General features: G+C 37.9%; 1 protein-coding gene across 6 annotated transcripts in view; it reads right to left on the reverse strand.

Annotated features, from left to right (window-relative positions):
* Positions 1 to 2,991: 2,991 nt before the first annotated feature.
* The window catches only part of DCL1 (dicer-like 1), a 55,104-nt gene continuing 44,569 nt past the window's right edge, over positions 2,992 to 13,526 (reverse strand). For 4 of the 6 annotated variants that reach the window (XM_020668547.2, XM_020668546.2, XM_088848251.1 and 1 more), the window contains 14 exons: positions 11,279 to 11,439; positions 10,632 to 10,865; positions 10,319 to 10,469; positions 9,825 to 10,007; positions 9,265 to 9,426; positions 9,072 to 9,167; positions 8,352 to 8,977; positions 7,419 to 7,519; positions 6,994 to 7,190; positions 5,974 to 6,513; positions 5,073 to 5,456; positions 4,567 to 4,731; positions 4,097 to 4,464; positions 2,992 to 3,388 (listed from right to left, as the gene is read on the reverse strand). In XM_020668547.2, the coding sequence (XP_020524206.1) occupies positions 3,208 to 3,388; positions 4,097 to 4,464; positions 4,567 to 4,731; positions 5,073 to 5,456; positions 5,974 to 6,513; positions 6,994 to 7,190; positions 7,419 to 7,519; positions 8,352 to 8,977; positions 9,072 to 9,167; positions 9,265 to 9,426; positions 9,825 to 10,007; positions 10,319 to 10,469; positions 10,632 to 10,865; positions 11,279 to 11,439 (3,549 nt within the window). In that variant the 3' untranslated portion in view covers positions 2,992 to 3,207. Of the gene's footprint in view, positions 3,389 to 4,096; positions 4,465 to 4,566; positions 4,732 to 5,072; positions 5,457 to 5,973; positions 6,514 to 6,993; positions 7,191 to 7,418; positions 7,520 to 8,351; positions 8,978 to 9,071; positions 9,168 to 9,264; positions 9,427 to 9,824; positions 10,008 to 10,318; positions 10,470 to 10,631; positions 10,866 to 11,278; positions 11,440 to 13,526 lie in introns of those variants that run through there. The other 2 variants (XR_016041565.1, XR_016041564.1) reach the window with 1 other exon arrangement.

A 13,526-nucleotide genomic window follows, 5' to 3' on the forward strand; every position in this document is an offset into this window, starting at 1 on the left:
AACATCGTCCCCAATGGTTGGTTGAAGATCATTTACATATCGAACAACCTTTTGTTCTTCCTTCTCTTAGACGTTGTTTCAAGCAACTAATCGATAAAACTTTCTTTTATAATCTTATATATTTATCTCATTCTGTCCAAGATTTTGGAGTTTTTGAAAGAAATTTTGCTCATGATCCACATGAAAGAAAATTTCTTGTAATTTCTTTTTTATCTATCGCCAGTTAGTAATTTTTTATTTTCCATTACGAAGTCGAGATTGTTGAACTTGCTTCCACCAGGCTGCAATATACCTACGGAGCTTGGTAGCAACAAGTTTAACTTTACGTTCCTCTGGCAATTCACTCAATTCAAAATAATTCTCAATTGCACTTAGCCAATCAATAAAAGCTTCAATGTGAAGCTTATCATGAAATTCCAAGAGATTGATTTTAATACCGAAATCTAGTGGTTTCTCTACAAGATACGGATCTCGTCTACAAATTTCTTCTTGACATTTTGGATCAACAGCCCAGGTTGGTAGGGAAGCTTGTTTTGTCTCTACGGTGAGATTTAGCGTCAAGTTGAGGTTGCGGGCAGCCCCCTTCTTGATGAATGATATCCTCCAATCGTTGCAACCTTTGATTGTTTCACTTATTTCTCATTGGATACCCTCCAACACTGATTCAAGCTCTCCTGAATCTGCTGACCCATATAATCCATGAGTTGCGGCAATATATCCTCGAGCGTAAGAGCAGGTTTCGACAACATTATAACCGTTGGATCTTTGGATCTTACTTTCTCCGATACCAACTGATGTAGGGAGAAAATAAAATTGAAACAATAAAAATAAAATAAAATAAATTGTTGAGAGAATATATCATCTCTCAAGGTCTGTCAGAGAATCTACCCCAAAAACAATGTCTGCAAGAGAATCCACTCTAGAAGAATCTCATCACAATATCAACTTTATTCAATTCTCATTCTCTAATCCTTTACCATGAAGGGATATTTCCCTTTAAATAGACTTCAAAACAAATAACTAAAAAAAACCTCTCTCTCTCTCTATCTCTCTCTCGCACGAACTTTCCCATCTCTCTTTTCATGTCCTTATTTCTCTCTATTTTTACATCTTAAAATATTTGCTTCTAAAAATAACCCACCTCTATCTATCTCTTCTCTCTCTTAACCTCACGTGCCATCCCTATTTTTCATCCCCTCAACCATTGATAAATTCAAAACATACACTCCCAAATATTAATCTGATATCTTTCTCATATTTAAATCCTTCTTTAAATCTCTCACTAAATCTATTTAAACCCCCTTTAAATCTCTCACTAAATCTCCAAAAATCCTCCACTTAATAATACTTACAAAAAAACCCTCCCTCATCATACTTAACTTTATCTTTATCCTAACTCTCTTCTTTTTCCTAATTAAAAATAAAAAATTAAATAAGATCCTAGCCTAGATGAGGGTTGAGTCAAGTCGACCAGACCCAATTTGCCAGCCCTCTGCCGTAAGAGCACCCAAATATCACGGTCAATGGTCATCACAGCTAAAGGTTGACCATTTTAAGGAAAATAAGAATAACGGCCTTTGTTTCCATAAATTTGCCTTTTGAAAATAAGAAGGATAATTTAGGCAAAGAATCCATTTACAAAAGGATGAAGTTTCTATAGGGCCTAGGCTGTATAAAAGCAAAATAAAGCCTCACCTCAAATCCTCGTTTGGAAAGCACCTTTTGCAACAGAAATCTTTATTATGCATCTAAATCAATTTCAAACACCAATAATTTAATTTGAAACTCAAAATGGCACAGATCTTGCCAATCCATGAGTAATGGATGGTCTAGATTTATTACAATATGCACGATTTTTTTATCTTAAAATCGCAACTTTTTTTCATAACTAATATGTTGTTCAAGCTAAGATGATCAATGTAAAGGTTTTCCAATGCTTGAATTGTAATCTTTGATTAGTCATGAGGTGAGGCTTTACTTGTTTTGGTTGGGCTGCACCCCTATCACACCATTCTCCTTTATTTATTTCCTCAAAATAATTTCCCCTAGTTTTTACTTTTCTTACATTTTTCTTATTTTTTGGTTTTTTCCTCTTTCTCCATTTGTTCTTACTTTTTCTTTTCTAGTTTTTGTGTTGAGCAACAGGAGGATATCTCTTCCCCCATTGTAACCCAATATTCCCATCATTCGCTCCTTGGGAAGAAGGATGATTAATTTACTAAAACAGAGTGCACTCTTCAACTACGTTTACTTTTTTCTTCTGAAGCTTTATGGGAGTAAATTCATAATGGGAAAAGTTTATATAGACCCGAGGCTCTAAACAATCAAATTAGAGCCTACCTCAAAAATTTCATTAAAAGAAGTTGTTTTCATGTCCAAATATCCTCAAATTGATCATCTCAACATCTAGATATATGGACATGAAAAAAAATAGGTTTTCAAGTTTTGAAAATAAAGCATTTTGTGACGCATATTTAGACCGTCAATTTTCAAGACTAATAGGTTTTCAAGTTTTGAAAATAGTGCATTTTGTGACGCATATTTAGACCGTCAATTTTCAAGACTTTCAAGTTTTCATAGATTTGTCAATCTACTATTTTTAAAGCTTTAACTTTATAAATAAATATGAAAATTGGTTTTCAAGTTTTGAAAATAGTGCATTTTGTGACGCATATTTAGACCGTCAATTTTCAAGACTTTCAAGTTTTCATAGATTTGTCAATCTACTATTTTTAAAGCTTTAACTTTATAAATAAATATGAAAATATATTCCACGGCTATCATAAAGATTTTCAATCTTGAAACCACATTTCTCGACACTATTCAAGGTAGGCTCTAATTTGATTGTTTAGAGCCTAGGCTCTATACAAACGACACCCATTCATAATAACTCTGTATGTTTCCAATTTTATATGCAAAATAAAAATACATGGACAAAAAAATAGGTTAAGAGGGGATCAAAATCCAGGTAATATTAATTGGAATTACACATACTAAAAGCTGCACCAACAGCTTATTTTGAACATTGAATAAATATATGAGTATAAATGATACAATCTATACGTATAGAGAGCTCTTCTCATAAAACAATGATACCTTCTTCAATGAATGCGTATAGAAGGCAGATCGAAGGCAGGATCCTCTTTGTCTCTCTTCCAAACCTACTGCCCCCAAATTCCTTTTGCTAAGTATACAAAAATTAATTTATCAATTTGTATACAGTCTGTTGAGGAGCTCCAACAAAAGAACAGCCGCAGAGTCCTTGGCCTTCTTCACGCTTGGCATTGGTTCTCCAACACAGTCCTCTGTCCATCCTTTATCGTTTGTTAGAACACGCACCGAGTATGTGAATCTCTTAGCATGCGCTGGACCACCCTCATTTATGCACCTGATAATACCATACCACAATGGAAATCAGTAAGGGTGTTTTAGTTATAACATTGTGCAATGCACGGTGATATTCGGCACAATGTCAAGGCCCTATCTACCACCTGTTCACACTGAAAGATGGTCAGATATTAACTTTAGCAGGGTGGATGTCTCATCTATGGGACCAACATCAGTCAATCTCTCACCATCAACCTGTGGGAACAGAGAATACATGTAGCCCTGGAGTACCAGATACCTTGCAATGACCCTGCTCAACAATTACTTGTAGCATACAAAACTATCCACATCCTGCCCCTTCATAAGTTGGACATCCTCTGCCAACGGGTTAGAATATAAAATTTATTCAACACAGATCTGCAAAGTAGTAGGAAATTTGCTCCAAACTCCATGAAATTATGTAATTCTTCAGAAGAAATTATTGTTTTTGTAAAAACTTCCAAAACTAACCCCTAAATCCACTCTCTTTCTCACACAATGTTTCAAGATTGAATAGAGGCTATCCAATTTTAGAGGGAGAGATCAGAAACTCAAAATTCATTTTTTTCCTTTGAGAATAATAATCTAGTGATTCTTAAGGGGTTTCCAAAAATCTCAGAACGGAAAAAATCCACCCAAGTAGGTATTTTGACCAAGGGAGTTGATGTACACTAGGCTCCCATGGGAGCATAGCATATGCTCTCATAAGAGAACGAGAAAGACTCATTACCTGTATTGAGGCATGGGCCACTGTCTCCTAAGACAGATATCATTCAGTGTCTGCCTTGTGAAGGTTTGAACTCCATTTTTCTTCTTTCCTGTCTCTCCATTGTTGGCCTGAGACTCTGTTTCCTTCTCTTTCAAAACTGCAAGTGCATTCCTAGCAGCTAATTTCTGAGCCATCTTCTTTTGTGGGTTCTGAGCAGTTCCAATCTCGATGCCATCCACAAAAACCTGAACAGTGGCGAGGTTGCCAGCCCGTGACGCCTTATACTCGAGACCCTCCGCCTGCTGTTGGCAGCGCTCTTGGAGCTCACGCACCGGATGCATCGGAAGCGTCTCCGGTGTCACCATTGGATGCAATAATGGTTGAAAAACCTGCGCCATTAGCGGGAGAGTAAGTTGCCTAAAGCTCATGCAAACAAATCTTATCATCAAACTGAAAGCTTTCTGCTGTCTTGAATCTACAATGGAACTAACCTTCCAAACAACAGCAGTATTAAGTCCACTATCCATAAAAATGGCACCAGCTATAGATTCAACTATGTCGCCAAGCACTTTGGGAGCTTTGCAGTCTCCTAGGCCAAAAGAATTGAACCCCGGTTTACTAAGCTCATCTTGAACATCTCTCACAAAGTTCCTAATCTGAACACCAAGGAGAAGATTAAAGGGGGAAGTTCTAAAGAAGCAAATCATATGTAATATCTTTTTCGTGCTCTCCTCTCTCTCTCTCTCTCTCTCTCTCTCTCTCTCTCTCTCTCTCTCTCTTCTCTATAACAAACAAAGCAAACGTGCCGGAGTAGAACCTGTGATTCCAGTGCTCTCTCTCTCTCTCTCTCTCTCTCTCTCTCTCTCTCTCTCTATAACAAACAAAGCAAACGTGCCGGAGTAGAACCTGTGATTCCAGTGCTCTCTCTCTCTCTCTCTCTCTCTCTCTCTCTCTCTCTCTCTCTCTGTAACAAAAAGCAAACGTGCAGGAGTAGAACCTGTGATTCCAAGGCACTAGAACCATGACGAAGATGTACATGAAGCTTGCGTTTGACTGCAACACGTGCAAAGTTCTCATTGTTCACGGCTGCAGCTCGTAAGTCAGTCAAGCGACCTGGTGGGAGGTCGGTATAAGTAAAGAAAAGGTGTCTCGTTATCAAGTGGTCCAATACAGCATCACCAACAAACTCCAATCTTTGGTAGCAAGAGACCCCTGAAGATGGACGTGAGGCATGCGTAATTGCTTCAACTAACAGGCTCCTCTCTTTGAACTTGATATTCAAGGCACCCTCTAAAGAATCAAAATCTATACTCCTCATAACACTTTCCGAAACTTGACAACCTTTCAACTCGTGCCCTATTTCCTTAGGATCAAATTCAACCTGTTTTGTTTTTTGTGGTAATAAAGTATTTCACAAATAAAGAAGAAACAATTAAAATACATTAAGAAACAGGAAAAGTGACCTGCAAAAGATGAGCTGTTAATAATCTAAAACTCATTCACTTCAGCAAAAATGTCCGGCACCAATATAAATATCCTAGCAAACATGGAAGGCTGCCAGAAATAAGAGTTAGCAGAACCCATTGTCAACAACTAAATATAATATATACTATAATCCAATAAACTAGTATATCAGTATCATCACCATCCACAACAATAGAGGTGAACCCTACAGATAAGACATGACAACAATTGTGTCCCATTATATTTCTGCCAATGTTCATTGCTTCATTGGATGATAATGACCCCAACAGGCTATGCTTTCCCAAAGTACATTGGACGTTCATGACATACTTTCCCATTTTTGCCTAAGATGAAAGGTTTTTATTCAAGAACCAGCTCATTCATATGATTACAATGGTATAAACAGAACCAAATACAAAACAAAAAACTCTTACCTGGATGCCAATCCAATTCATTAGGTGGTTTGCAGCTTTCTCATCGCCTTCAACATAATATACCCCAATCAAAGCTTCCACCACATCGGCTAAAGTTTTGCTAGAAAGAACTCTATAACAGCTAGAATCACTCTCTATTTCACCATCTTCCATATCAACATCCTCTTCAATGTCATCATCATAGAAGCTTTTAATCTGCTCAGTCTTAGATGCAAAGCTATCTTGGCCCAATAATGTGGATTCCGAATCCTTGGTGTCCTCATCAAAAACCGGGGGCACACCAGGGGCAGCCCATCTAGATGGGGCAAAGCGATCAGCTTGAATATAGGATTGAAGCCCTTTGCTCAGAGCATATTGGTAGAGTACGATATTACTGACTATTTTTTGCCTCATTCGAGTGAGCTGGCCTTCATGTTTTTGAGGATACTTGAGAAAGAGGTATCTGCTCACTACCCACTTCAGGTAAGCATCTCCCAACAGCTCGGCTCTCTCATAGCAGAAAGTTTCTTGACATGAAGCAGCTGTCAAGGCTTCCAAGATCTGTGTTGCAAGATCAAATCATGAGTTAAAAGCCCATAGGAATACCCAGCTGAAATAATATCTTTCTATTGTTTTTGCTTGATATTGAGAAGAAGAGAAATTAAGCAGCTTCCAGTCACAAATTTTCATGGATAAAATTGTTAATTTGCAATGAATAGAGAAACCCAACAAGTACAATATAATCTGATTGGCTATGGATAAAGGCAAAGTATACTATAATCCCATGGATTTTGCTATATTCATAGTACATTAGGGTCACCACCAGCCGATAAAATGGATGGTGACAGAGGTAGTGCGACCACAAGACATGACCCTAATATTGAATCCCTACACCCTCCATCACCATTATCGTATCCCTGGACGATAATGATGCAGTGAACTATGGTCTATCCATTGGATTGTAGTTGACCTTTCTCATGAATAAAATCATCAAATTGTATTACTGTTTTTCTTAGAGAAAAATTCATCAAATTATATTACCATGGAAGAAGGGACAGGGTAGTTGATCTTATCCTTCAATTCAATTGCGAGAAGCATACTCTCTATTCTCCTCATAATTGAAGGCAATCGCTGGGCCCCCCGTACAAGTGATCCCGACAATGGATGCACAAGACACAACTCAGGAGGGAGCATCACATAATAGGTCTTGTCAAGCGTATCTTCGGTTTCACCTTCTCCTGCCACAGTATCCCAACCCAAAACAGAACCACTGTTAAGTGCCCAAGCTAGCCATGATGATGTGAAAGAATATAAAGATTCCTAAGATCAACAACGGGCTCTAGGCACAGATGATCATGGAGGTGCCACAACATGACGTCTGTAGTTCCATTCTCACCAGGTCCAAAGTTAACACTAAAAAAACAAAAATCCTATGATTACTAAACAATTCATGCGTGGAAGGGTACCCTCAAAAGACTCAAATCTTGGAGAAAGGAGATTCTTGCAATATGAGACCCCACGTCCACGTATAAGAGGTTGTTTCTTGTAAATCAATTCAACTCCATACCTATCATGAAATAAAACACGAATGAATAAATAAGATACACCCATGTACTATAAAATGCAATGGAAGCTCATCTTCACTCAGGCTAGTAGATATTCTAACCGCTGAATATTAACTTCAATTTGGTGCCAATAGACGGCCAAATCTTTTGAGCCAGCTGTGTACAAGATGCCTTTGACAGCGATTTATACTTTAAATTTTAATTTATTTGAAAAGAAAAGCTCACCTCTGCCTTTTGTCAGCCATGCTAAATGCATGAGCACGAACTTGTGTTGGATTAGTATACAGGGGAGAACAGTGCATAGTGTTTTTTTCTTTCCTTTTCTTTTCTTTTCTTTTCCGCTCAATGTAAAATGTTTCCAACATGAACCCTTCAGATGAAGGCTCATGAGTTGTGCATGTCATTCAAGCAGTAAAAACAGTATGCACGCTCTTAATTACTGGATCTTTCATCTAAACAACCAAATATACAATGGAAACACAAACTCTGAAGTGCAAGCATGCAAGAACATCAGTCCATGGGAATGCATGTTAAAATATCCAGATAGGTGTGCTATTGTGTGTGTGTGAGTAAGCATGTGCATGTGTGATTTTCTGATATTGCAGATCTGGCTAAATTTCCACCCAGAGTATCTCAGAAATCATGTGCCTCCAGCAAATGGATGCCAATAATTAGCAACCAAAAAATCACAGGGGCCAAACATATTGATGCACCTACCAAGAAAACAAACCCATGCCAACAAACAGAAAATGAAAATTTCACAACATAGGAGGCCAGGCAAAAGAAAAATTATATGAGCAGAGAAAGCATTTAAGATGTAGATAATGAGAATACTTCTGTTTATAGTAATCAGCAAATGAGGTGTATTCCAGTGGTCCCAAATAACCCTCCTTTCTGGGGAATGAGGTCTCTGCATTTGTGTCAAAACGTACGGAGTCCACATAAAATCGCTTCCCAGAGTGTGCAGCAGTTATTATTCTCCCCACAAGGTCATTTGCATCAATATAGGTATCAGCCATTGATAATTTACGAAAGGTAGGAGACCCATTTGATTCTTCAAGATCTTGCCGAGAAGGAACCAGACCAGAGGCCTTAACAACATCAAACTGAGCAACAGCTCCTCTGATGCCATAGGTAGGATGCGACTTTTGTCCAAAAGCCATGCCATAACGTAGCTTTCCGAATCCATACTCCCTTCTATCCCCACCAAGCGTCCTCTCTTTTGTACCCAAGTATACATCAGGGCGAGCCCTCTGTAGAGGATTGTTCCATGCATCGGTTTTATTGATCATGTCTATTAGATCCCAATCTATCTCTTTTAGAACATCTGAAAACTCTTCATTTATGATAGGAACAAATAAATAACCTTTTGCAGCATCCCATGGTGTAGTGGAAGGTTCCACATCAACATCCAGCACAATGCTCATTAGCCGCACATGAAAGCACTTTAATGACACCAGCTGAAAACCCAAGCTGAGAACTTGTTAAGCGTCTGCAACTTAAATTTGTGTGTGCATTTGTCAACACATTGGTAAAGCAAAAGAAATAAATGACCTGGCTTTCTGTAATCTCTATGGAGCCCCTAAAAACAAGGGAGGCCCTTGTTATCATCGTGCGAGCAATGAAAAGATCTATTGTTGTTAATAAAACCTGAAAAACAAGGACTTATGTCAATCGAATCAACACAAACAGTCTAAATGGGTCAATGCTTTCAATAAGATAACTAAAAGAAAAAAGAATACTGTACCTCAGAATCCAGCTCACTGCCAAAGAGCAGCGCAAAGTCTGAAGCCTGTGTTAGAAAAGGGTCTTTTGTGTTGCCAATATTTGTACACTTCACTTTATAAATAAATAATTTAATTAACTCCGATTCATGGCAATCATCTTTCCCAATTAAAATCCAATCTCCCTGAATTGACAGAGGAAAACATCACTACTGGATGTATCTCAGAACATAAAAGAAAATATTATCATCTAATAGGAAGGCAACGCTGTAAGTTGTAAGTTCTGGACATGAAAAACTAAACCTCATAAACTCAAAGAACCACTTCCATATTTATAATCTTATGGAACATTTATATACAAATAATAGGCAATTCAGTTGCCCCTCAATGTACAACTACATGACATAAAAAAAATCAAATTGCGCAACTATTGAACAAACAGCTCCTCTTATACAGAAGTATAATGAGTCTAGGATGTAATCACTACTTCAACTCATATCTATAAAAATCATAAGATATCTTGAACTTCCATTCTGTATCCAATTTGTTGTGGTTGAAAATTCAGTGGGAAAGAGTAACGTACTCGCAATATTTGTGCTACACCTTCAGGATAAAATTCCCTATGCCGTGCTGTTCCAGGTAGAGGATCTCCTTCGTCATTCTGGTCGACATTCTCTCCCTCTTCTCCACTTCCCTTATCTGGTAAAAGCATATCAGTAAAAGCCCCCATCTCGTGGAGTTTCTGGCAAGCAGCCAAGCAAACAGCCTGCAAAAGTAGTGAAAGCAACAAATATATATATAATTAAAAAAAGAAGCTAGAAACCATTAACGGGCAGTAATTAGGCAATGATGCACGCCTTGCAAGAAAATAAAATAAGAAAATTGAACTAATAAAGTACAGCTTAAAAATACAAACTAATAAAGCATGAATACATTGCAAACAAAGAAAGCTGCACCTTACTAAACTCTAATCCCTATATCCAACAACAATAGAAACAGAACAACCCAAAAATAGTCAATTTGGCAGTGAACACATCAAAGTGTTGCAGCACTGAAATCAAAACTAGTTCCACATGCCTGTTGAGCAAGACGCATCGAATTGCAAAAAGGGCCCTCAAGCTTTTCAAATGGAGCATTACAAGGAAGCTGAAGCTTGCATGAGTACTCAACAGAACCACCTGGCTTCTCATGCCGATTCATGACAAATTCTGGGCGGAGTATAGAGTACCTGCACATGGAAGCAAAAGTATAAATGTGTCATAAGAGCCAAACAGAAATTGAACTTTGATGGAGCCTTTTCTCAACGAAAAAAAATATTGTTAGGTGGTTTGGTAGGTGGATTTGAAATGAAACTAACAAAGAGAAACTTCAAACTAAACAATAATCGGACCTGTCACTTGGAAGCTGGGAGCAATAGAAATGAATGAGACCAACAGCAGAATTCAGACTGACAATAGCCCCCGTTGACTCCACTTGATACACTGATCCTGGCGTGGTGACCACTGAAGCAAATTTTGTGTTGCCCTTAAGATGGCTAAGGTCAGTTCTCTCAATAGCTTCTCTCCGCAAGGTCTCCTCACTATTCCGTGCGTTCTTCAAGAACGTCTCATGTGAAAGATTTCCCCTGATATAGATACCGAATCAATTCAGAAAATAGTTATTGTCACATGCCATAATATCAGCATATGGAGACCTAGTCAGGTAATTTCCACATATCCTGTGACACTGATGCAAGAAAAGAAACAAGATTCTTCTTACAGAAAAACATGGAAGGTTAAGTTTCGCAATTTCATTTGTAGAATATCGTTTAATTTGCCAAGAAAAAGCATCCTTCTATTGGGGATTTCCCCTACAGAAAGCATCATTCAACCAATTGTCACTGGTCTTAATCCCAGGTTTTGTTTGTTTATTACCAAGCTTCTTCCTTAAATATATACCAAGACAGGTTTTTCTGTATTTTCCAGAATTCTCAGAGTAAATAATATTGGCATAATGATTTACGAAAAAATAATGGAGTCAAACAAGACAGAATGGTACCTCTCAAGCATCAAAATGTAATCAGATCCAGGTTTGCGTGCACGACCTCGAGATTGTATGTATGCCAAAACAGTTTTAGCAAGATCAAAACGAATGACAACATTGCACTGTCGAATGTCGAGCCCTTCTTCTGCAACGCTGGTAGCTACGAGCAATGTAACCTGCAAATCCCAATTGCATGACCACTTCATCTTAGATTTTCATTTCCCAAGAAGTGAAGAAGTGACATTTTATCATGAAGAACTGTTTATTGGTGTAATGTTTCCTAAATAATAAAAAGCGTTAAGTACACTACAATCCCTTGGAGAAAAGGAAATCATGGTCTATTGCGCAGCCATCACCACCACCGAAGGGTCAAATGGAAGGTGATGCAGAGAGTTCGATGCACCATATGGTACAATACATGTTCTGCTGGGTCCCACTATCTCCATCAATGACCATTACAGTGAAGGGTATAACCCAATGGACTATTGGCATCCACAGTCCATTGCATTATAATAAGTTTTCCCTAATATTAACACCTCATACTATATAGCCCAAAGAATGGGAATCAGTACTTATAATCTGTCACAAGACTATGGCACATTGATTGGCCACTGTCAGCTTCCTAATTAGAATATCAATTATTAAAAAAGATTCAAATGTTAAGGCAGGCCATTTTGGATGCACCCAAAAGTGTACTTTTGGATGACAAACAAATAATCTCGCTAACCGTTTTGGTGCCCAATAATTTTGGTTTTCACACTAATTAAAATTTCATGCCTGACTCAAGTTGTTATGCTTTTTTGGCTAAACTTACAGGCTCAGCCCTTCTTTCGTAGACACGCCTCTCCCCCATCCCTTCATTCATCCTCTCTCTCTCTCTCTCTCTCTCTCTCTCTCTCTCTCTCTCTCTCTCCCCCCCTGCAGTCCCTTTATCTGGCTTTAATCTCCCTCCTCTTTCTACTCCTGCAACCAAATACACTCAGTTTCTCCCTCTCTCACCCCCCCCATCCCCCACCTTTTGTTGTCAAAAAACTTGCTTGAAACTCATGAAGATCTCTTAAAGCAGTAGGAACTCTGAGCCACAGAGAACCCTAAGGTATTTCTGCTATTACCATACAAATCCAAGGTAAAACAACAGAGTTTCTGAAACACCATATGCCCTTTCTATATGTGACTAAAAACCAGCACCATTAACTATGCGTCTTTTCTATAAGAAAGCTAGAGACTCTTTTATTCCATTCATTCCTAGAAACGACACGGGGCAATGACACCCAGTTGGTGTGATAAGTAGGCAAGGTTTCATGTGCCATTTTCGATGAGAGTGGGTAAAGAAGCTTGTAAAAGATAATAAGATTCGTCTAGGCACATGGAATGTAGGAACCCTACTAGGTAAGAGCTTGGTGTTAGTAGATACAATGAGTCAAAGGAGAGCTAACATAGCTTACTTACAGGAAACTAAGCAGAAAGGGGTAAATGCTAAGGAAATTGATAGATGTAAACTTTAGTATACAAGAAAAGATAATAATAAAAAATAGTGTATGTATAATGGTGGACGAAGATTTAAAAGGTAAAGTAATAAATGTTAAGAGTAGGTGATAGGCTCCTATAATTGAATTTGCGTTTGCGGAGGAGATATTAATGCAATTTGTGCTTATGCGCCACATGTAGGACTGGAAGATAGAATTAAAATACAATCCTGAGAGGACATGGATGGACTACTCCAAGGAATACCAAATAGAGATGACATTTTTCTGAGGGGAGTTAAATAGCCATGTAGGAAAAGATAGTAAAGGATACAAAAGGGTACATGGAGGATATGATTTGGGGAAAGAAAACAGATGGTTGATGCTATTCTTGATTTTGCTATGGTTTACAACTTGGCAATAGCAAACACATACTTTAAAAAGCAAGGTGAACATTTAGTGACTTAAGCAAGTGGATCGTACAAACGCTAGATAGATTTTATTCTAGTTAAGAAGGTAGAACGATCATCATGTAAAGACTGTAAGGTTAAACCAACAGAGAGTTTGACCAAGCAATATAGGCTCATGGTTATAGATGTTTGCATAAAAAGATGGAAAAGTATGAGTGAAATTAATAGGTATGCAAGAACTAGGAGGTGGAATTTAAAAAGGGAGAAAATAAACTTATTTAAGAGTAAATTAATAAAAGAAGGAAAATAGAATTATGATGACAAAGTTAACGTTCGGTGGAATGAGATGGCTAATTGTATTAAGAAAGAGGCAAAAGACATTTTTAGGGA

This window comes from Amborella trichopoda, chromosome 9 (genome assembly GCF_054954075.1).
Source record: "Amborella trichopoda isolate Santa Cruz 75 chromosome 9, AtrichopodaSantaCruz75HAP2 v2.0, whole genome shotgun sequence".
Classification (NCBI taxonomy): domain Eukaryota; kingdom Viridiplantae; phylum Streptophyta; class Magnoliopsida; order Amborellales; family Amborellaceae; genus Amborella; species Amborella trichopoda.